This window comes from Chiloscyllium plagiosum, chromosome 44 (assembly GCF_004010195.1).
Source record: "Chiloscyllium plagiosum isolate BGI_BamShark_2017 chromosome 44, ASM401019v2, whole genome shotgun sequence".
Classification (NCBI taxonomy): domain Eukaryota; kingdom Metazoa; phylum Chordata; class Chondrichthyes; order Orectolobiformes; family Hemiscylliidae; genus Chiloscyllium; species Chiloscyllium plagiosum.
Genome location: NC_057753.1, coordinates 10080914 through 10105143, shown reverse-complemented (window position 1 = coordinate 10105143; position 24230 = coordinate 10080914). Strand labels below are relative to the sequence as shown.

At 45.0% G+C, this 24230-nt stretch overlaps 3 protein-coding genes across 3 annotated transcripts in view; 2 read left to right on the top strand and 1 right to left on the bottom strand.

The window, feature by feature from the left end:
* The window catches only part of LOC122543541, a 5472-nt gene extending 2982 nt beyond the window's left edge, over nt 1-2490 (top strand). The window contains exon 2 of the mRNA XM_043682345.1: nt 2049-2490. Within this exon, the coding sequence (XP_043538280.1) occupies nt 2049-2424 (376 nt within the window). The 3' untranslated portion in view covers nt 2425-2490. The remainder of the gene's footprint in view (nt 1-2048) is intronic.
* Nucleotides 1-24230, bottom strand: part of LOC122543651 (zinc finger protein 91-like) — a 331816-nt gene that overhangs the window by 98619 nt on the left and 208967 nt on the right. The gene's annotated exons all lie outside the window — the stretch shown is intronic.
* On the top strand, nt 10757-12260 carry LOC122543526 (zinc finger protein 239-like). Its single transcript, XM_043682322.1, has one exon. It carries the CDS (start codon nt 11046-11048, stop codon nt 12180-12182), a length of 1137 nt encoding a protein of 378 aa, XP_043538257.1. The 5' UTR covers nt 10757-11045; the 3' UTR covers nt 12183-12260.

Below are 24230 nucleotides of genomic sequence, written 5' to 3'. Positions count from 1 at the left end.
ATCTTTGGACTGTGGGAGGAAACCGGAGCACCCGGAGGAAACCCACGCAGACACGGGGAGAATTATCCAGAGTTACCCAGAAAATCCAGAATTTCTCTTGTGCTACAAGACATCCATAAAAATATCAAATCCTCCCTGATGGGGAATTGCACCCCCAGTCTCTCAAGTCACAGATGTGGATACTAACCACTATACTACCAAGGACACTGAACAGTTACAAGATGATGGAGATAGCGGTACAGAATGGGTGGATGTTTCAGGAACAATTATCGACATGATAGTCTGAAAGGCCTCCTTATGTACTGTAATATTCTAAACATTCTAAATCAGCCAATAATATGACCTGTGCCTCAAAAGCACAGTCCCCCTGGGGAGTTACCAGAAGTATGCATGGGCTGTAGGAAGAGATCCAATTCCCTGTTTGACCTGGAATGTAATGCCTTCATGCACACCAGGGAGCGGTGATCCACTTGCTCCACATGTGGGAAGGGATTCACCGAGTCATTCAAACCCAAATACATCATCGACTTCCTACTGGACACAAAGGAGTAAATTTCCCTGCAACATCCGCTTTAAAAAAAGTTCCATTCTTGTAGTCGTAGCGAGAAAAACAGTTTTCCAAACTGTGGGCCAGTACTGGTGATGTTGAGAGAGCGGGTTTTGAATGCATGGCCGCCCAGGTTGCTGTGGGGACCAAAGTGATGACTGGTGACTGAGGGGCTCTCCCTTTAGATGCTCGCTTGTTTCTGTGCTGTTGATCGGCTTGGCCTCATGGACTGCTCTCTGAAGCCGGATTTCAAAGAAGATTTGAAAATCATGAGGAAAATCATACCCAGAAAAGACAGTGAAAACCTGTTCACCATGGTAAAAGCATTGAGAATAAGAATGCAGATTTCAAATACATTGCAAGAAAGAAAATGTGATGTGAGAAAGAAATTTCATAAAGTGAGTTGATAGATCAGAAAGACTTTGTATGGAGCAGTGGTTGAAGCAGGTTCAATTAATGGCATTGGACAATCATTTGATGACAAGTTATGTACAAGTTTCCAAGGAAATGTCAGGAAAATGACACAAGGTCAGATAGCTCATTGAGAGAACTGATGGACACAATGGGCTGAATGGCCTGCTTCTGTGCTTTAGTAATTCAGTGGTTCATAATTGCTTATCAGATCTCTGTCAGTTATGAATATCAGGCTAACATCTGCTATTTTGTCATCAGTCAGGGAGGATCAGTCAGATCGATGTTTTATAATGATTCATAATTGGGGAACTGCAGGGATTGGGACTAGGACCCCAGGTATTCACAGTATGTGTCAATGATTTAGATGAGAGAACTAATTGGAATATGTCACAAATTGCAGACAAAACAAAGCTGGGTGAAAGGGTGAGTTGTGAGGAGGATGCAATGTTATTTGGACAGGCTGAGTGAGTGGGCAAATGTATGGCAGGTGCAGTTTAGTGTGGATCAACGTGAGGTGATCCACTTTGGTAGCAAAAATAGAAAAGCAGATTATTTCAATAACTGTAACCTGGGAGATGGGAATGTTCACCAAGAACTAATCCAAGATGGAGGATGGGAAAATTTGTGTCTGTAAGAGCTGCTCCTTTTTTGGGGAATTTTCAGTGTTGGAGGCAATTTCCTTGAATTCCAGGAGCAGCAATTATTGTTTTATATAATGTTGTATTGTTTTGGAACTTTGGAGTAAATAAATCGAGACAACAGCACTTTTAAAAGGGAGGAAGACAGCCTAAGGCAGCAAGCACATGGTCTGTAAGGAAGAGAGAGAGAGAAAGAAACCTACACTACCAACTAACACAGCAGTGAATCTGCATAGTTACTACCTTTGCTGTTTGAAATCATGTATCTCTGGACATCTTGGAAAAATTAATAAACAGCAAAATTCACAGCTGATCTTGGAGGAACATGTGTAGGAGAGTTCACAGCACAGGAACAGATTAGTGCATAGTTTTTAACGTGTAACCTTGTCGTAAGTCTGCAGTAGGGAATAGAGTGGCTTCTTTCTTGATTATATGTTTTGAAATTTTAGAAGTTTACCAGCAAATCCACAACAGGAAGCGGCCAATCACCTGTTCAGAGCGCAGGAAGGGATTCATCAATTCTTCCAGCCTACAGATGCACCAGCAGGTCCACACCAGGCACAGCCTGCTCTCAGTGCAGGAAGGGCTTCACCCCCTCCTCCCACCTGCAGTGGCACCAGTGTATTCATGTGTCATCACAGGGGGATTGAAGGAACAAGGGCCGAGTGCCATTATCGACTGGACTATCAACCCAATTCTGGGGACTCCTCGGGACACCTGGGTTTGAATCCTGCCACAGCAGATGGCGGAATTGGAATTCAGTCAGAAATCTGGAGTTCAGAATCTAATGATGAAATCATTTTCTGGGGAAAGAAAACCATCTGATTCACTCATGTTCGAGTCTGTCTGTAACCCAATCTTGAGTCAGATTGGTTCTGTTTCCAAAGTAGGGATTTATAACATGTCACATGGATTGACTGCCTGAAAATTGCGCGCTTTTTGAGCAAAATAGAATGTATCTGCAAATAAAATTCTACAATTGCAATTTCACCCCATAGACTGATGTGTATGCATGCATGAGAGTGTGTGTATATGCACGTAAGAGCATGTGTGTTTGCATATGAGCATGTTTGGTAAAGTGTGTGAGTAATGGAGTACAAGCCTGTGTAAGTGGGGCCACTTGTAGTGTGACATGAACCCAAGGTCCATGTTGAGGCCATCCTCAAGGGTTCCAAACTTGGCTATCAGGCTCTGCTTGGCCACAAGAAATGATTAATCAGTTTATACAACACACATTGGAGAGGGCAGGGTGGGGCTTGTCTTTCAATTTGCAGATGGTGGGAGGCTCTGGATGCTGTGATTCAGGGCAAACACATCCTGGAGGACCTTCGTTCAGAGAGATGGAGCTGGAAGCCACGTTGAGGGTAAAGCGGGAAAATTAACCGGATGCTATATGCTGGGAGACGGTCATTCCCCTCTGGAGAGAGCCTTTTGTTTGCGTCGGTGGACAGGATCAGGAGGGTGTAAGTGCAGGTCTGGCAGGTAAAAGGGATCTGAGAGAGGGTTTCAGGGGGGTGGGAGTAAAAACAACATTGGGGAGGGGGAGGTGGTGGTAAGGGACAGAACAGTGACAGGGATGGTCTCTGTTTTCTACAGTTGGCAGCAGGAGCACAGATGGCATCGGTGTCTGTCTGGTGCCAGGATTCAGGAACCGATGTGCTCAGGGCTGGAGACGTGGGAAAGGGAGGTTGCAGTGGGTGTGGTCCAACAATGTCAGGAGGAGAGACCCTCTGCTGAGAGCACATGAGAAGTTAGAAACTACTAGGACAAAGCTCTGGGCGGCTCAGTGGTTCATGCCACTGCCTCACAATGCCAGGGACCTGGATTCGGTCCCACTCTTGAGTCTGTGTGGACTTTGCCATGTTCTCACCCTTCTGTCTCCGTGAGTTAACTCTGGGTGCTCCAGTTTCTTCCTACAGTCTAAATATCTGCAGTTCAGGGTGGATCGGCCATGCTGAAGTGTACACGCATATATAACTGAGGGTCGGTTAACCATGGGGAACAGCAGGAAAAGTGGGTGGGTCTGGATGGGATACTGTTTGGAAGGTCAGTCTGAATTTAATGGGCCAAATGGCCTGTCGGGGTTATATAATTCTACTGCCTTAGCCAAGCATCTATTGAGAAACGATTGCCTTAGGTCTGCTGTGGATGGAGTGGGTTCCAGTTCATGAGACACTGACACCAGTCCTGTAGAAGGTGCGATTTTCCTGTCAGTCCCACAACCCTTTGCACCCCCAGCCACTCTCTCTCCTCACACTCTGCACCCACCAATTCTCTGTGCTCAGCCTTCCTCTCTCTCTTCCCCCCCCCCCCATTTCTCCCCATCCGTTCTCTCTCCCTTCTACCATTTTCCCATCGTTTCTTGTGCCTCGAGCCCTCTTTGATTGCTGTATCAGCTCTTATCAGGAAAGAGAGAGAATGGATGGTGATGACTTTGCTTGGGAGACAGGGGTGCACAAGAAATGGCTGATCTTTAAAATTGAGAACAGCTAAAATGATTTTTTTTTACAGTGTGGAAACAGGCCCTTTGGCCGAACAAGTAAACACCGATCCACCGAAGCGCAACCCACCCAGACCCATTCCCCTACATTTACCTCTTCACCTAACACTATGGACAATTTAACACGGCCAATTCACCTAACTGCACATATTTGGACTGTGGGAGGAAACCCACGCAGACATGGGGAGAATGTGCAAACTCCACAGAGTCAGTCGCCTGAGGCGGGAATTGAACCCAGGTCTCTGGCACTGTGAGGAAGCAGTGCTAACCACTGTGCCACCGTGTCTAAAAGCATATTAATTTATTTTTTAAAAAGCTGCAGTCATGTTTCCGAAACTTGCATTGAAATAGACGCATAGAAACAGCACAGAAACAGATCCTTCAGTCTAACTCGCCTATGCCCTCCAGATATCCTAAATTAATCTAGTGACCCATTTGACAACATTTCGCCCATATCTCTCTCACACCTTTCTATTCAGATACCCATCTTGATGCCTTTCAAATGTTGTAATTGTACCAGTCTCCAACACTTCCTCTGGGCAGCTCATTCCATACACACACCACACTCTACATGAAAGTTACCCCTTAGGTCCGTTTTAAATCTTTCCCCTCTCACCCTAAACCTATGCCGTCTAGTCTTGGACTTCCTCTACTCTGGGGAAAAGACATACAAAGCCGGACAAAATTCAAAAGGAATAAAATATCGGGCCACAAGGAAAAATAAAATTGTGGCTGCAGCTTTTTTTACTCCGATTGACATTTGGACGCTTAAAATCTGTCAGTAATGCCAGCATCTCCACAGATCTTATTGCGCATGCTTCTCGGTGTCAGCTAGCACTGCGCATGTGCGGCGGTGTCATCAGAAGCACTGAGCATGCTCGACGCTGTCCACTGAAACGGCGCATGATTTTCATCTGAAGGACCAATGGTGAGACCCGGAGGACCGGAAGGAGCCTGGTCCTCCTGCCAATCAGAGCCGCCTCTTTGTCTGAATGTGGAAGTTGGGCCGTGAGTTTCTGAAGCTGCTGTTGTTCCTCTCTCTGTTTGAATGAAGATTGAGCTTCACCCCAGACTGCAACTCTGCCCAACATCTGTGGGTACGGCACTCTCACTTTTTAATTTTTTTTTTCATCCTGGGATTCAGTTGCTGACTTGCACGAACTGAAGGGAAAGGGAGTGAATCCAGGGAGGGGACAGACTCTGGAAAAGTTGGTCCAGGTCTGCGTCTCAATTGGCAAACGCAGAGCAAATGCAGTAACACAATGTAAAGTTAAAGCCTTTTGCTTTAAAAAAAAAAGGCAGAAAGGAGGTGCATGGTTTAAATGATAATATATTGGTATGTGGAGAAAGTGAGGACTGCAGATGCTGGAGATCAGTGTGGTGCTTGAAAAGCACAGCAGGTCAGGCAGCATCCAAGGAGCATGAGCCCTTCATCAGGAATGATTTGTGGATGTACAAAGGGACCTCAGTGACCTTCTACGCCAGTCACTGCCAGTTGTCACACAGGTGCAGCAAGCAACCAGCAAGGCAAGTGGTATATTAGCAAGAGGAATTGAGTTCAAAAATCGGGATGACTTCCTGCAATGGGCGGGGGGGTCATTGAATATATTCAAGGCTGAGGTCATCTGACTTTTGAATAACAAAGAAGTGGATGGTAATAGGAGAAGGCAAAAAAATGGTTTTGAGACCATTACAGAATCATACAGCACAGAAATAGACCCTTCAGACCAACTAGTCCATGCTATGTTTGCATACTAAACTAATCCCATCTGCTGGTGTTTGGCCCATATCCCTCTGTCACAAAGCTGGTCCTTCTCAAGGATACCGTGTCCTTGGTTTTTTTCAGAGTGGTGGCAAAACAGCCCTGAGCTCCAAAACGGCTGGTTTAATACAAAGATGAAAAGGGTATTGGTTGACTTTTTTGTTTATATGTCAACAGATGAGACTTTAGGCCCAAGCTTTTATGTTTTCGAAGTGACCTGCATAACGAAAGATGAGTGGTCTGTCGTGAAAGCTGAGGCCTTGTTTGAGTAAGTTCAGCAGTGGACTATGTGGAGAAAGACTGTTAAACTCTCTCTCCTTCTGCCCTTCTAACTTTGACCTGTCAGCTTCTGTTTCAGTTTTACTGTATGTTTAAGGGGTTTGTTTATTGGGACTGTTGTGTACATTTGGAATAGCATAATTAAGTCTAGATAGACTGAGTTCTGTGGGTATTTTATATTCTGTTCTTCGTGTTTCATTCTGTATTCTTGTGAATACATTTGTCTGTTTTGAATCCTGGTAGTCAACCTAGCTAACTTTGGGTAATTTTCACGGTGCACTTACTGAAACAAATAGCAAATTTACGGTCTGCGCTGCATAACACCTCCAAACCTTTCCCATTCATGTCCTTATCCAAATGTCTTTTAAACGTTGTAAGTGTACCTGCATCCCCCGCTTCCTCTGGAAATTCATTCCACATACAAACCATTCTCTATGGGAGAACAAAGGTGTCCCTCCGGTCTTTTTAAAATCTTTCTCCACTCACCTTCAAAATTTGCTCCCTAAACTTGAAACCCCCACTGTAAGGAAAGAACACCCATCATTCACCTCATCTATACCCCTCATGATTTTATAAAGCTTGATAAGATCACCTCTCAGCCTCCTATGCTCCAGTGAAAAAGGTCCCAGCCTATCCACCGAGATGTAGGTGTATTCATATCCAGTTCAACGTTGGTGCAGATCTGTTCAATGTTGGTGCAGACTTGAAAGACCAAATGGCCTACTCCTGCTCCCAGTTCTCTCTCACTATTTCCAGGACAGCAAGAGACCATAAGACCTAGGAGCAGAAATTAGGCCATGCAGCCCATCAGGTCTGCTCCACCATTCAATCATGGCTGACAAGTTTTTCAACCCCATTCTCTTGCTTCCTCCCTGCAACCTTCAATATCCTTGATATACAAGAACCTATTTATCTCTGTCTTGAATATACTCAGTGACTTGCCCAACACAACCTCTGTGGCAATGAATTCCATAGGTTTCGCACTCTCTGTCTACAAAGGTTTCCCCTTTATCTGTGTTCCAAAAGATCTTCCCTTTACTCTAAGGCTGTGCCCTTGGGGCCTAGTCTCTCCTACCAATGGAAACATCTTCCCAACATCCACCCTGTCCAGGCCAATCACTATTCTGTATGTTTCAATTAGATCCCCCAAGCGTGGGCTGTAAATTAGCGTAAACCAGACCCTTCAGGATGAGGTACAGCACAGATTAGGTTCAGCAAAGTGAGAATGGAGGGAGGATGTGGGGATGGAGATTTTCAGTGTTTAGGAAATAAGAGAGGAAAGAAAGTTCAATCTAAATTAGAATTGATTGGATGGGCTGATGGGCCGAGGAGTGGCAGATGAAGTTTCATTTAGATAAATGTGAGGTGTTGCATTTTGGAAAGGCACATCAGGGCAGGATTTACACACTTAATAGTAAGGCTGTGGGGAGTGTTCCTGTATCAAGAGACCATGGAGTGCAGATTTGTAGTTCTGTGAAAGTGGAGTCACAGGTAGACACGGTCGTGAAGAAGGTGTTTGGTGGCACTTGCCTTTATTGATCAGAGCATTGAGTTGGGAGTCATGTTATGGCTGTACATGACATTAGTTAGGCCACTTTTGGAATACTGCATTCAGTTCTGGTCTCCTACGATAGGAAAGATGTTGTGAAACTTTAAAAGAGTTTGGAAATGATTTACAAGGCTGTTGCCAGATTTGGAGGGTTTGAGTTATAGAGAGAGGCTAAAAAGACTGGGGCTGTTTTCCCTGGAGTGTCGGAGGCTGAGAGATGACCTTATAGAAGTTTATAAGAGGCATGGATAGGATGAACAGCCAAGATTTTTTCCCCAGGGTAGGGGAGTCCAAAAACAAGGTAGAGAGAAAAAGAAACCTACACTGCCACCTGACACAGCAGTGAATCTGCACAGTTACTGGACATTGAAGTGCATCTAGGAAAAGTTAATGCACAAAAAAATTCACAGATGACCGTGGAGGAACCTGTGTGGGGAAGCTCACAGAACAGGAACAGACAAGTGTATAGTCTTTAACGTGTAACCTTGCTGTAATTCTACAGTCGCGAATGGAGTGGATTCTTCCTTGATTAAATTTTAAAAATATAAACCATGACGACTGTGCTAGTCTGGAGCACTTTTTTAGAGCAAAAAGACGGTGCTATTTTCTGGGTCTGTACATTGTGAAGGAGCAAAGGTGGCCTTTAGGAGAGTGATATGCTCTTCCTGTCAGATGTGGGAGATTAGGGAGAATATCCATGTTACTGGTGATTATGTCTGCAGTACGTGTGTTTGGTTGAAAATCCGATTGAATTGCGTGGATAAGTTGCAGCGACAGTTCGAGGTAATGAGGAATTTACAAGACCTGGGGGTACGATGGTTTGGCAGTTATAGGAAAGGAGAAAAGCCGCAGCTACAGTCAGGGAGATGGGTTAGGAGGGGTAGGCAGGTAGTGCAGGAGTCTTCTGTGGCTGTCCCCATTGCAAACAAGTAAGGTGTTCTTGAAAATGTAGGGGGTGATGGTCTCTCAGGGAATGTAGCACGAACAGCCAAGTTTCTGGTCTCAAGACATGCTCTCATGCAATGAGGGGTACATCAGGTTCCAAGTGATCGATTGTGATAAGGGGCTCTCTAGTCAGAGGTACAAACTGACGCTTCTGTGGTTAGCAGCGAAAAATCAGAATGGTGTGTCGCCTCCCTGGTGCCAGGATCAAGGATGCCTCAGAGAGGGTACAGAATGTTTCAAAAGGGAGAGGGACCGGTTGGAGGTCATTGTACACATCAGAACCAATGACATAGGAAGGGAAAAGGATGCGATTCTGAAGGGAAAATGTAGAAAGTCAGGCACGAATTTAAAAAAAAAACAGGTAGTGCAGGAGTCTTCTGTGGCTGTCCCCATTGCAAACAAGTAAGGTGTTCTTGAAAATGTAGGGGGTGATGGTCTCTCAGGGAATGTAGCACGAACAGCCAAGTTTCTGGTCTCAAGACATGCTCTCATGCAATGAGGGGTACATCAGGTTCCAAGTGATCGATTGTGATAAGGGGCTCTCTAGTGAGAGGTACAAACTGACGCTTCTGTGGTTAGCAGCAAAAAATCAGAATGGTGTGTCGCCTCCCTGGTGCCAGGATCAAGGATGCCTCAGAGAGGGGGCAGAATGTTTCAAAAGGGAGAGGGACCGGTTGGAGGTCATTGTACACATCAGAACCAATGACATAGGAAGGGAAAATGATGCGATTCGGAAGGGAAAATGTAGAAAGTCAGGCACGAATTTAAAAAAAAAGAGGTCCTCGAGTCAAGGAAAATCTGGATTACTGCCAGTTCTACGAGCTAGTGAGGGTTGGAATAGAGAGGATAGAGCAGGTGAATGCATGGCTGAGGAGCTGGTGCATGGGAGAAGGGTTCACATTTTTGGATTATTGGAATCTCTTCTGGGGTAGATGTGACCTGTACAAGAAGGATAGTTTACACCTGAATATTGGAAGAGGGCTAATATACTGGCAGGGAAATTTGCAAGAGCTGCTCGGGAGGATTTAAACTAGTAAGGTGAGTGGGTGGGAAGGTACCCAGGGAAATAGAGGAAAGAGATCAATCTGAGACTGGTACAGTTGGGAAAGGGAGTGAGTCAAACAGTCAGGTCAGGAAGGGACAAAGCAGAGAGCAAGGTAGGACTGACAAGTTAAACTGCATTTACTTCATTACAAGAAGCCTAACAGGGAAGGCAGATGAGTTCAGGGCATGATTAGCAAGATGGGATGTGATATCATAGCAATTACAGAAACGTGGCTCAGGGATGGGCAGGACTAGCAGTTTAATGTTCCAGGATACAAATGCTTCAGAAAGGATAGAAAGGGAGGCAAGAGATGAAGGGGGAGTGGTGTTTTTGATAAGGGATAGTATTCCTGCTGGACTTAAGGAGGATATTCCTAGGAATACATCCAGGAAGGTTATTTGGTTGGAACTGAGAAATAAGGAAGGGATGATCACCTTATTGGGATTGTGTTGTAGACACCCTCATGGTCAGTGGGAAATTGAGAAACAAATTTGTAAGGAGGTTTCAGTTACCTGTAAGAGTAATAGGATGGTTATTGTCAGGGATTTTAACTTTTCAAACATATACTGGGATTGCCATAGTGTCACGGGTTTAGATGAGAGCAACTTGTTAGAAACGGACCTAAGGGGCAAGTTTTTCATGCAGAAGGTGGTGCGTGTACAAAGATGCCAGAGGAAGTAGTGGGTGCTGTAACAATTATGACATTTAAAAGGCATCTGGATAGGTATATGAATAGGAGGGGTTTAGAGGGTTATGGGCCAAATGCTGGCAAATGGATTTTGGATTTCTGGTTGACGTGGATGAGTTGGACCAAAGGGTCTGGTTCAGTGCTGTGTCTCTCTCTGACTCTGACTTGTCACTAACGTTTGCCACGTCTCTATGTTCAGTTTCTTTCTGGTGTCGGTGTCAATACCTTGTTGTCTCATTCCGACCCCACCTCCCCCCGGATTGACAGTGATGACTTTTGTAATCTCTTTTTACAGACTACCTGAAGACGGAAGTTTCAAAATCAACAGCTTATGCTCGACTCTCCTGCTCCTCGGATGCTGCCTGACCTGCTGTGTTTTTCCAGCACGACACTTTTCGATTCTGATCTCCAGTGTCTGCAGTCCTCATTTTCACATCAATGTCTGACAGTCACTCAATCCATCGGGACTGCAAAGATTTTCAACTATGATGCTGTGAGATGGAGCAATGCTTTTTGGTTCCTGTTTCATAACGTTTTCAGCATCAGTGGGACTGGATGAGAGACCATACTGTTGCAGTGCACTGAGTGTGGAGCCTGAAACAGTTATACAGCCTGGAAAGAGGAATTCGCAGCAGGGAGGGGCTGTACACACGTTTGTGTGCGGCTGAAGTTTCAGCCATGGAGAAACCCGAGGAATCCTGCTCCATGGAGAAACCGTGGAAGTGTGGCGACTGTGGGAAATGCTTCAGTTTCCCGTCTGCCCTGGAGACTCATCGGCGCAGTCACACCGGGGAGAGGCCATTCCCCTGCCCCGAGTGTGGGAAGGGCTTTACCAGCAACTCCAACCTACTGGCCCACCAGTGGATCCACACCAGGGAGAGGCCATTTTCCTGCCCAGAGTGCAGGAAGGGTTTTACCCGCTCCTCCAACCTGATGGCCCACCTGCGGATCCACACAACGGAGAGTCCGTTCTCCTGCCTCGCATGTGAGAAGAGCTTTGCCCAGGCCTCTACCCTTGTGGCCCACCAGCGGGTCCACACTGGGGTGAGATCCTTCCCCTGCCCTGAGTGCGGGAAGTCCTTCAGCAAATCCTCCAACCTGCTGACCCACCGGCGGGTCCACACTGGGGAGAGGCCGTTCTCCTGCCCTGAGTGTGGGAAGGCCTTCAGCAATTCCCCCACCCTGCTGAGGCACCAGCGGATCCACACAGGGGAGAGGCCGTTCTCCTGCCCCGAGTGTGAGAAGAGCTTTAACCGCTCCTCCCACCTGCTGACCCACCGGCGGGTCCACACTGGGGAGAGGCCCTTCAATTGCCCCGAGTGTGGGAAGGCCTTTGGTAATTCCTCTGCCCTGCTGATGCACCAGCGGATCCACACCGGGGAGCGGCCGTTCCCCTGCCCTGAGTGTGGGAAGGACTTTAAACGCTCCTCTGACCTGCTGGACCACCAGCGGGTCCACACTGGAGAGAGGCCCTTCAGCTGCCCTGAGTGCGGGAAGGGCTTTACCCAGGCCTCCAACCTGCTGAGGCACCAGCGGGTCCACACGGGGGAGAGGCCGTTTGCCTGCCCCAACTGCGGGCAGAGGTTCACGTCGTCCAGTAACTTGCAGAGACACCAGAGGAGACACCAGCAGATTCCGCCGGCGACGCTGCTGTGGGTTACCCCCAGGACTGAACCTCCTGCCCGTTCTGACCGTGGGTGCACTGGGAGCGTCAGCGAGCTCTCTTTGTTTTCTGCTAGACTGCACCCACACACCCCTCCCATCTCCCCCCAACCCCAGGTTGGCTCACGGGCAGCACAGCAACTCAGTGATTAGTGCCACTGCCTCACATCGCCAGGGACCAGGGTTCAATTCCACCCTGGGGTGACTGTCTTTGTGGAGTTTGCACATTCTCCCCCAGTGTCTGCAAGGGTTTCCTCTGGGTGCTCCCACAATCCAAAGATATGCAAGTGAATTAGCCAAGCTAAATTGTCCCAGAGTGTTCAGGGATGTGTAGGTGTGTATTGTTTAGGGGGTAATGTAGACTAATGGGGTAGGGGAATAGGTCTGGGTGGGTTACTGTTCAGAGGGTCGGTGTGGACTTGTTGGGTCGAAGGGCCTGTTTCACTGTAGGGATTCTGTGAGCTTTGCTTGCAGTGCTGCTCGCTGAGCCCGGGACTGCACATTCCCACTGAAGTGATCCACACAAACCTCAGACGGCATCCAAACCAATGTACCAAACTAAAGGGGTAGCCATGGGACCCAGCTATGCCTGCCTCTTTGTCGGGTACGTGGAACAGTCCATTTTCCTCAGCGACACTGGCACCACCCCCCACCTGTTCCTCCAGTACATCGATGACCATATCGGTGCCACTTCATGCTCTCATGAGTTTGAACAGTTCGTCATCTTCATCAACACCTTTCACCCCGACCAGCATTCCAAAGAGGCCATTCCCTCTGTGACTCCCTCGTCAGGTCCACACCTCACTCCCAGCACCTTCCCCGCCACCGCAGGAAGTGAAAACCTGCGCCCAAAATCACTCCTCTCACCTCCGTCCAAGGCCCCAAAGGATCCTTCCACATTTGACAGAAATTTACCTGTACCACCACCAGTGTCATCTACTGTATCCATTGCATCCAATGTGGTCTTCTCTACATTGGGGAGACAGGTGCCAACTAGTGGATCATCACCCTATCCCAGTCAGAAGCCTCCAACTCAGCACTACCCTCTTGACCTGTCCATCACCTTTCCCATCTATCTGCCCCACCCTCCTCTCTGACCAATCACCTTCATCTGCCTATCACATTCTCAGCTACCTTCCCCCCAACCCCACCACCATTTATCTCTCAGCCCTTCGGGCCCACAAGCCTCATTGCTGATGAAGGGTTTATGCCCTAAACATCAATTCTCCTGCTTCTTGGATGCTGCCAGAGCTGCTGTGCTGTTCCAGCACCACACTCTGGACTCTGTCCACCTATTTTGTCAGAGATAAAGGACCTGCTCCAAACTGATCCACAGTCCAGTTGATGGGACAGGAAACCGCTTCCTTTCTTGAGACAAGTCTCCCGGAGAGAACTTGCTGGTTGACTGACGTACTGAATTTCACAGTGCTCCACTGCTCTCAGTTATCTGGAAGGGGTCCACACACGTGTCTAAGGTGGTGCTCGAGACCTTTAACATCTCTTTGGAATTGATCCCCATTCATTCGAGGCTGTGTCGTCATACAGACCGTTCAGTCCAACCAGTCCATGATCCCCAACTAAACTAGTCCCACCTGCCTGCTCCTGGTCCTTATTCGATAGTCATAGTCATAGAGATGCACAGGACAGAAACAAACCATTTAATCCAACTCATCCATGCCGACCAGATATCCTAATCTAATCCTACCGAAGGATGCAGGATTAAGAGTTCTCTTTGGCAAGAGACCTTAACAAGCTGTAGTAATGGACTCAAAGTATGGGATCAGGAAAAAAGCATTTTCCTCTCATATTTTATAGACATAGTAACTAGATTTAGCCTGTCTACAATAATATATATAAAGAGAAGGGGATCATAACACAGGTAATGGAATAAGGAATGGAAGGGGTGGGGGGAATGCTAGCTAAAATACAGTGAAATGGGGGGGATTTCATTCAAACCTAATTTAGAGGTATGTATGAAAATATAGAGACTGCAGTACTTAACATGAGTGTAAAATGTCCCTTTCACATAGAAGCATGTGCTAGAAATCAGACAGAGATACATAAAATCCCTACAGTGCAGAAAGAGGCCATTTGTCCCATTGAGCCTGCGCTGACACACCAAAGAGCATCCCACCCAGGATCATCCCATTCTCCTGCATTTACCATGACTCATCCATCTAACCTACACATCGCAGATCAATTTCACATGGTCAATCCACCTAACCTGCACATCTTTGGACTGTGGAAGGAAACCCATGCAGACAGGGAGAACATGCAGACACTCGCCTGAGGCTGGAATTGAACCTGGGTTCCTAGTGCTGTGAGGTAGCAATGCCAAGCACTGTGCCACCCCAATATGATATGAAATTTGAACAAATGCTCTAAGCTGCAAATTTGTCCATGTGAAGAACTTACTGCAAATGATTTGAAGCAAGAATCTATATGAATTGTGTTTTGGGAGAGATCCAGAACGTATTTTGTTAATGATTGAAAATCGTTGACCTTTGGAATGGTCTGTGAGAGAGAGTGTGGGAGTCAGATTCAATTATGGCATTCAAAAGATAGTTGGATCATTAAACTGAAAAGGAAAGTAATCAGTGTTCGGTGAAGAGTAGCACTGGGTACTGTGGGTGATTCTAATTAGGTCAGTCAGGTGAGTTCCCTTATTGGGGGTGTTCACCTGCTCTTAACATTTCACTTCAATAACCTTTCGATTCCCAATATCTGTAGGGTGCTTTCTCTGTTCCAGTGTCTACTCGAGTGATTCTGTCAAGTTTATTTATGAATTGTTTCTCTGATATCTCATGAGAGGTGCTATGATATTAACAGTGGTATCTAAATAGTTGTGGGTCACAATGTGTCCAAGTGAGAAAGAATAAACTGACCATCCTTAAATATTCATTTTTAAATCATGGAAATAAAATTAATGTTTGGAAAATACACAACTTGTCATATTAAAAAGATTAGAAATAGGAATGGGAATAGGTTGAGATGCTCTGTCTTTCATCACCATCTATGGCTGATCATTTATCTGAATTCTCTTTCCTGCACGTTTTGTTTTCCATCCCTTCACCTGATGAAGAGGCTACGCTCCAAGCGTGTGCGATTTCAAATAAACGTGTTGGACTATAGTTTGTGTGACTTATGGCTGAAAAAAAATTGAGGATATTATTACACATACTGGAGCAGTGGGATTTAAACCTGAGCCTCAGGGCTCTATGGGAGACTACAGCTGCATCGCAAAAAAAACCTCTGTAGTAAACAGGTCCTCTTCTGTTGAATGAGAGGAAACATCTTCCTCCTCAACATGAGACACAACCACTGTACCCCCACAGCCCATTACAGTAAATGGGGTTTATTGTTTATTTGTGTATAATTCCCGGGGCCCGGGAAGGGGGAGGTGACGGTTACCGGGTGAACGAGAAAACAAATTAAAAATGTCGGCGGTGGAGGAGAGAGAGCCGGCACCCGCGGCTTCTTCGGCGGCGGCCGGAGCCCAGGAGCTCAACAACCCCCCGGAGCTGGAGGAAGGTCCGAGCTCCAAGAAGCGGGAGGCCCGGCCGGAGGCTGGATTTGCTCAAGGCTTGTATCTATTAACTTATTTAAATGGTACCTACTGTATGGGAATATGGTTTACATTAAAACCGGAGGGTCATGTCAGAGTGTTTGTTTATATTGAGCAGTTGTAGGTAAAATACACTCCGTGGAGGAGCACCTTCTATGATGCTGCATTTCTTGCCTTCTGCCCTTCCCCCATTTGTTATCTTCCCATCCTGATTTTACAATTTCGGTCAAATTTAATTTCATATTAATCAGGCTTGGTATTCACTGTGTGTTATTAATTATTCTGTTGGATTATTGTAAGACAAAATTAATGATGTAATTTCATTTCTGATGTCAGAGTTTGACATTGAATGTGCTGGTGTGAATGCCAGTAAGTTGTGAAAATAAATCAAGAGCTTGTCCTTTTTAACAAAAAGAGGAGTTTAATGATAACAATGGCATTGCCTCCTTTGAGGATGATGGTTCAAGTCTGACCAACAAACCATTTCATGCAGTCACCCAGTTTAAAATAATTCTGGCAAGCTAAGATTTATACAACCCAAGATACGGTTGATTATCTTGTGTATTCTTACCTTTAAGCCATAACAGAAGGCATTGCGTGGCTGAAACGTGTCTGGAAAGAATGTAGATTGATGAGGAAAATCAAATGGCAGAGTTTGGGGCCACAATCTATCAGCCTGGCTTGATTTCATGAGTGATGGTTCTTCAAAAGCATCTTCCAAGCCATGACCTCAACCACCAAGAACAGACAAGTGTGAACGCAGGATTTCGACTGCAAGATTTATCGCATTGCTTCTTTGTTATTGACCAAAATGCTGGAACTCAGTCCTGAACATTGTTGCAGTCCACATATATTTGTGAAGCAATTTAAGAGGCAGCTCAGCACCACCTTTTCAAGGTCAGTTTGGGAAGAGTTGTCGGCACAGCCAATGATATTCACATCTCATGAAATAATAAGCAAGGAGCCCAGGGTGATGGAGGCTGTATGTTAGCATGGATAGAGGATTGGCTAACTACCATAGTTGTGGTAAGACCACAAGACATAGGAGCGGAAGTAAAGCCATTCGGCCCATCGAGTCCACTCTGCCATTCAATCATGGCTGATGGGCATTTCAACTCCACTTACCTGCATTCTCCCCATAGCCCTCAATTCCTTGTGACATCAAGAATTTATCAATTTCTGCCTTGAAGACATTTAGCATCCCAGCCTCCACTGCACTCTGTGGCAATAAGGGGCATGTTCAGGATGGCAACTTGTAACTAGTGGTGTGCCACAGGGATCAGTGCTGGAGCCAACATTATTTACAATATGTATATGAATTACTTGGATAAGTAAAGTGAATGTACTATTGCTAAGTTTGTAGAAGAGACAGTTGATGTGAAAGCAGGCGGTGAGGATGACGTTAGATATCTGGAGAGGGATGTAGTCAGGTTAAGCAAGTTTGGCAGATGGGAAAATGAGGTTATCCAGTTTGTCAGGAGGTGAAGAACTGAATATTAAATGGAGAAAGCTTTAGAATAGAGGGTTTTGGAATCACGTCCATGAATTTCTTCAGCCTATTTCGGTGAGCAATAGGGAGGCAAATGGGAGGTTGGCCTTTTCAATAGAGTATAAATGTAGGGAGGTTATAGTGAACATATGTAAGGCACTAGTCAGGCCACAACTGAAACCATTATTGACTAAAACACTGAATTGGAGATCAGCAACAAAAGACAAAATTGCTGGGGAAACGCAGCAGGTCTGGCAGCATCTGTGAAGAGTTAATGTTTTGAATCCAGCCAAGTTTTGAAGGGGCACCGGACTTAAAACAGTAACACTGTCATCTCTTCACAGATGCTGCCAGAACTATTGCTTTTCTCCAACCATTATTGATTATTGTGAAAGTGTTCTTTTAGGGAGGGAAATCTACCATTCACAACCCTACACATGTGTGCACGCGCTCACATCATGTGACTCCAGACCTACTATGTGGTTGACTCTCAACTGCCTTCTAACATGGAGCCAATTGCTCGTTCCAAAGGCCATGAGGGGTGGTGAGCAAATGTTGGATGTGCTAGCAACAATCCCATCCCTCAAAATATTTTCTTATATATTAAAAAGCATAGGTTAATGAAGGATAGCCAAAACAAACTGCTATGGGAAAGTCATGCCCAACTAACTTGATTTGCTTGTAGTTATCAATATTGTTTTAAAATGCTCTTCAGAGACGACATTGGTTCCATCATTGTTGGAATACTGCATGCAATTCTGTGCTCTCTGCTACAGGAAGGGTATTGTGAAACTTGAAAGGGTTCAGAAAACATTTACAAGGATGCTGCCAGGGTTGGAGGGTTTGAGCTTCAAAAAGAGGCTGAATAGACTGGGGCTATTTTCCCTGGAGCTTTGGAGGCTGAGGGGTGACATTAAAGACATTTATGAAATCATGAGGGACATGGGTAGGGTAAATAGGTAAGGTCTTTTCCCTTGGGTGGGGGAGTCCAAAATTAGAGGGCATAGGTTTAAGTTTAATGGCAAATCAAGTTTAATTTAAGATAAGTGTGAGGTCTTACATTTGTATAGTCAAATCAAGGTAGGAATTTCATGGTGAATGGTAGGACCTTAAGGAGTGTAGTGGAACAGAGGGATCTTGGAGTACAGGTTCACAGTGCTTTGAAAGTGGAGTCACAGGTAGAAGTTTTTTGGCACACTGGCCTTCATCAGTCATAAGATACCGAATTAGAATAAGCACCAAATAATAACATCTGCCGACAAGCAGCAAATCTGTTTCAAATGCAGTATTTCAAACCAAGAGATGTAGGGGTGCAGGTTCATAGCTACTAGAAAGTGGAGTCATTGGTAGACAGGACAGTGAAGAAGACTTACAGCGTGCTTGCTTTAATCAATCAGGGCATTGAATACAGGAGTTGGGATGAATTGTTGCAGTTGTCATAGATTCCACACAACAACACAAGGCGTGACCCTGCCCTCCCCTGACTGACTGTCCCTTTGCATATCAGGGGGAAGACACCCCTTTAATTGTGATGATCAGGAAACATGCCATCCTTCAAAAAAAGGACTGTGCTCACAAATATTTGGACAGAGGAAGAAAGTTGCAGTCTGGGTGAAGATCAATCTTCATTCAGAGAGAGAGGAAGAGCAGCAGCAAATTCAGAAGTTCATGGTCCAACTTCTGAAAAGACCTTGTCTGGTTTGCAGTATTTTCAGGAACAAAGTGTTGTGGAAAACGGGAAGGCTGACAACTTAGAGACACATCTTGCAGTGCCTAAAACACTCAATTCACGAAACCAGTGGATGCAGGATTCCTTTCATATCACTATATAACAGATGTCCTACAACTTTGACGGTCTCACTGTTTTTGACATTGTGCTATTATAGATTTTGAAAGCTATTCATGTGAGGGTTGGTATTGCTTGGGGCAAAAGGTGGTTGAAAAGAGTGAGAATAAAGTTTTAGTGACCAGATTTAGTTAATTTACTTAAGTTGTCATTTATAGTTTTAAATGCCATACATTTGAAGAAACCTTTAATAAGCTTGGTTCTTAAAAAATTTTGTTTTTTGTTTGGAAAGAGTAAGATGTTTTGAACCAGCATTAATTTTTCATATTGCAGACTCCACAACAGGTATTTCAACTTTCTGGATCATGCTTAACCTTTCTAGTTCCTGAGACTTGTTGTTGGACCGTACTGAAATCGAAATGTGATTGGTAGATTGGCTTTTCAAGTTGGTGAACAAATTCTGTAGGTGCCACTAATGTAAAACACTGTGACTACCACATTAAGGGCTAAGAATTTAAATCTGGCTTCAGTAGACTGAATGTAAACAACTTTTTAAAAACCTATTTCCAATTTCAATTGCGGGTTGAGCAAACTTGCAGTGAAGGATAGAACTAATCCTTCTAATCATGTTACGCCAGGGTGAAAGGCCAATCCATGCCAAGTGTAAATGCTTTGTGCTGAGTATAAAATGTAAGAGTTTGATACAAGTCTGCATGCCAAGTAGTCCTGTGCTTCCTGTTCAGAGAGCTGTCCAGCTCTGAAAAATGGTTTAAGTTGTGAATATATAGTGAATTGAGCTAGACAAGTGACTTAAAGCAAAAGTATCTGAGTATTATTAAATTAAGAATTTTCATATTACTGACTGATAACTCTGGCCTATCTTAATCTGCATTAATCTAGCATAGTTGATTTTTCATTATTTGATCTAATAAAAATGGTATGCAGACTAGAAGATGGTTTGGGAGGTATGCACCTCTCTTAGAAATGTTTCTGGGAACTGATAAATGAAGTTTGGAATGCAATTGCAGTAGCTCAATTGGGTGGACAACTTGTTTGAGATGTAGAAATATGCCAGCAGCATGAGTTCAGTTCCCACACCAGCTGAAATTACTATGAAGAACTCTTCCTCTCAACCTCTCCCCTTGTTTGAAGTGTGGCGACCCTCTGGTTCAACCACTTACATCTCTCTCTCTCTCTTTAATGAGAGAACAGCTCTATGATCCAATAGGACTATGGCAGCTTTATCTTTTATATTTGCCACTTATTATCACAAAAATCTATTTAAAATATTACTGTGCTACCAGCAAGCACTTCAAGTGCGATTTGGATTGCATGTGTGATAATTGAAATGAATATAGGAGTTTAATTTGAATTTATTAATGTGATAGCAATATTTCTGTAGAACAGGTAGCATCACTTTTTGAGCCTCTTAAATGTTAAATTGGAGAGAAACAAATCTGATCACTTAAATATAGCACTGTACTTGAATTGTTGGCAGGAATAAACTCCCGATATGTAGCATTCATTATGGAATTTATTATTTTTAATAAACTTCTTTTTGCTGAGGTTTGCTGGATATTTTTTTACAAATAAGTAAAATGATCCACAATTAAAACCCAGCAGAAGTATGAGTGTCACTGAGGAGATTGGCTTTTATAATCTGAGTTGGTTTTATTGTACATGGAGTACAATGTAAATGTGCAGCTTGCATTTTCAAACTAAAAGTGCAATTTCTAAACTGTATAGAATTCTAATCAGAATGCATTTACTTTAATTCCTCAATGGTTGTTAATCTCTTCTTTTGTAACTGAGGTTCACAATCTTGAACTGTCAGTACAACAGTACTTTATAACATTATTTCTTATTTATAATAGTTTAGTGCAGAATTCTATGTGAACACTTGTATTTAAATGGTTTGGTTAATTTTTGTATAAGAGGAAAAAATATGATTTAAGATCTCTTACATAGTCCTTTACTAGATCTGCATCTGTGGCACATTTCAGACTCTGGGATTGTCATGTATCATATGTCGAGACTGAGTATTCATGTACCACCGTAGTAGGATTTTGTGGAGTTTTTCATGGAGTTTTAACGGCATTTGAACACAGAAGTAACCCATTAGAATGTTTTTTAAAACTGGACAAGCCAACTGCCCAATCAACTGGTTAATTTACAGTTTAATAAATTTACAATTTTACCTAATGTAATTTATAGTCTATTCAAAAGACCGCAAAATCAACAAGTCTTCCAATTTGCTATACTGGAAAAAATTCCAAAGAAAACAGCTAGGACATTTAATATAAAGCTTTTAATATTAAACTCTTTTTTTTGTTGTTTTTTTTGCACCTGTACATTCCGCTCCTGCAATATTAGTTTCTTTTGCTGCACGGGTGGCACGGTGGCACAGTGGTTAGCACTTGCTGCCTCACAGCGCCAGACACCCGGGTGCAAATCCCCCATCGGGCAACTGTCTGTGTGGAGTTTGCACATTCTCCCCGTGTCTGCGTGGATTTCCTCCCACGGTCTAAAGATGTGCGGGTTAGGTGAATTGGCCATGCTAAATTGCCCATAGTGTTAGGTGAAGGGGTAAATGTAGGGGAATGGGTCTGGGTGGGTTGCTCTTCGCAGGGTCGGTGTGGACTTGTTGGGCCGAAGGGCCTGTTTCCACACTGTAAGTAATCTAATCTAATCTACCCAGTTGTTTCTAGGCTTGTAATATCATACTGCAGCATATTGTATATCTTCAGTAAGAGCGTCAATACTGCACTATAGAGGTCCATGCAGCAACTTGAGTCCATGTGAATTCTTCGTGAAGGTATGCAGTCTGCGTCATTACCCTGCTAGTTTACAGTTACATATAGATCTACACAAAGATCTCTGGGATTAAGAGAGGAAAGAATGTTCCACAGTGACTACAATTGCGTTCAGATTTTCTATCATGAACTGACTGTGATGACCTTTCACAGGAATATTACAAGAAAAGAATTTGGCGACAGAAATCTCAGACCAAATATCACGTCAAACTCTGACAGTCACTCGATTCATGAGGACGTGAATATTGATGGCCTTGAAAACAAAGGGGAGAAGGTCTGTCTGCTTCGTTGGGATTTAAACATCAGTGTTCACAGGAATATTACAAGAAAAGAATTTGGCGACAGAAATCTCAGACCAAACATCACGTCAACCTCTGACAGTCACTCGATTCATGAGGACGTGAATATTGATGGCCTTGAAAACAAAGGGGAGAAGGTCTGTCTGCTTCGTTGGGATTTAAACATCAGTGTGACTGGAAACTCAGAGTCTCACACACCCACACACCAGAGTTGTGACTGGAACAAGCTTTACAGACTGAATGAGAGTGTTCCAATTATCAGAGGGTTCACCAGTAACACCACACACATGCTGTAAGCTTGAGCAAATTTTCAACTGATTGTTAAGGTCTGAGACAGACGAGGGCACCTGCACCATGGAGAAACCGTGGAAATGTGGGGAGTGTGGGAATGATTTCCCTTTGCCATCTGCGCTGGAGATTCATCGGTGTTTACACACTGGGTAGCAGCCGTTCACTTGTACTCAGTGTGGGAAAGGCTTCACTCAGTCGCATCACCTCCTGGTCCACCAGCGGGTCCACACTAGCGAGAAACCGTTCATCTGCCCTGTGTGCAGGCAGGACGTCACTCAGTCGCACCACCTGCTGTTGCACCAGCGGATCCACACTGGGGAGAAACAGTTTGCCTGCTCCGCCTGCAGGAAGGACTTTACACGGTCATACCACCTGCTGCTCCGCTTCCGCGTCCACTACAGGGAGAAGCCATTCACCTGCTCCATGTGCAGTAATGATTTCTGCGATTCCTCCACCCTGCGCAAACACCAGCGCATCCACACCATTCACCTGCCCAGTGTGAAGGCAAAGGCTTCACCCAGTCATGCAACTTCACAAGTGAAATGGTGCAGGGCTTCGGGTTGGATTCTGCTGTTACCGCTGCTGAGAGTCACGTCTTGAACCCTGTTTATGGGTGAAGTGGGAAGGGCAAGGGGTTCCTTTATGTTGGACTGGCCGCTCTCTCACCCACTTTACTTCCAGTGGGGCCTGGTGCTCTCTGAGCCCAGGACTACACCTTCCCTACGGAAACAGTCCACAGAAGCAGATGAAGTGCAGGTAGATCTCAAATAGATACATTTGTCTCTGTCCCATTGAGTCTCCAGCACAGTCGGTCCCATTGGCCTCTGTCAGTGTTTACACTCCACCTGAGCCTCCACCCACCCCTTCATCAGTATACAGGTATCCCCCGCTTTTCAAAAGTTCACTTTACCCCCTACCCTCTCCCCGCCCAAGCCTGTGCCAATTTTTAATCCTAACTTAGACCTGATATTTATTGCCCATGCATGGATTCTGTCCCTGTATACACCTCCCATTCACGTGTCTATCCAGGTACACCTTCAATGTTGCTAAGGTGCCTCTTACCACTACACCCACTGGCAATGCGTTCCAGGCATCCACCATCTAACTGTGTGAAAAATCTTCCCTTCCAATTCTCCCCTAGACTGTCCCTATCTCACCTTGATCCTGTGCCCTCTTGTAGTTAACTTTTCCACCCTGGGGGGGAGAAAAAGCCTCTGACTATCTAACAGACTATCTGGCCCAACAAGTCTACACCAAACCTCCAAAAAATAATCCACACAGACCCATTCCCCTACCCCTATTACTCGACATTTACCCCTGACTAATGTACCTAACCTATACATTCCTGAACACTGTGGGGCAGTTTAAGCACGGACAATCCAGCTTAACCTGCTGATCCCTGGGCACTGGGTAATTTAGCATAGCCACTCCACCCTAACCTACACATTTGGATTGTGAGAGGAAACCGGAGGAAACCCATGTCTACTCAGGGAGAATGTGCAAACTCCACACAGACAGTCACCTGAGACTGACATCGAACCAGTTTCCCTGGCGCTGTGAGGCATCAATACTAATGATTGAGCCACCATGCCGCCCCTGTCCAGCCAATCTGTGTGTCTCATCATTTTGTCGAGGTCACCCCTCAGCGTACATCTTTACAGTGAAAATAATCCAGGTTTATCCCATGTCTTCTCATAACAAGACCTCAAGACCAGGCAATGATCTAGTGAACCTTCTCTACCCTCTCCCCAGAGCATCCATGTCCTTCTGGTAGTGTGGCGACCAGAACTGCATGCAATATTCCGAATGTGACTGGAATAAATAACTGTAATATAATACACTGACTCTTATACTCAAGGAAGGCAAGCATGCTGTGTGCCTTCTTGACCACCATACCTGCCAGTGTTGCCACTTTTGGGGATCTATATGCCCAGATGCCTCTGTATGCCAGTGCTCCT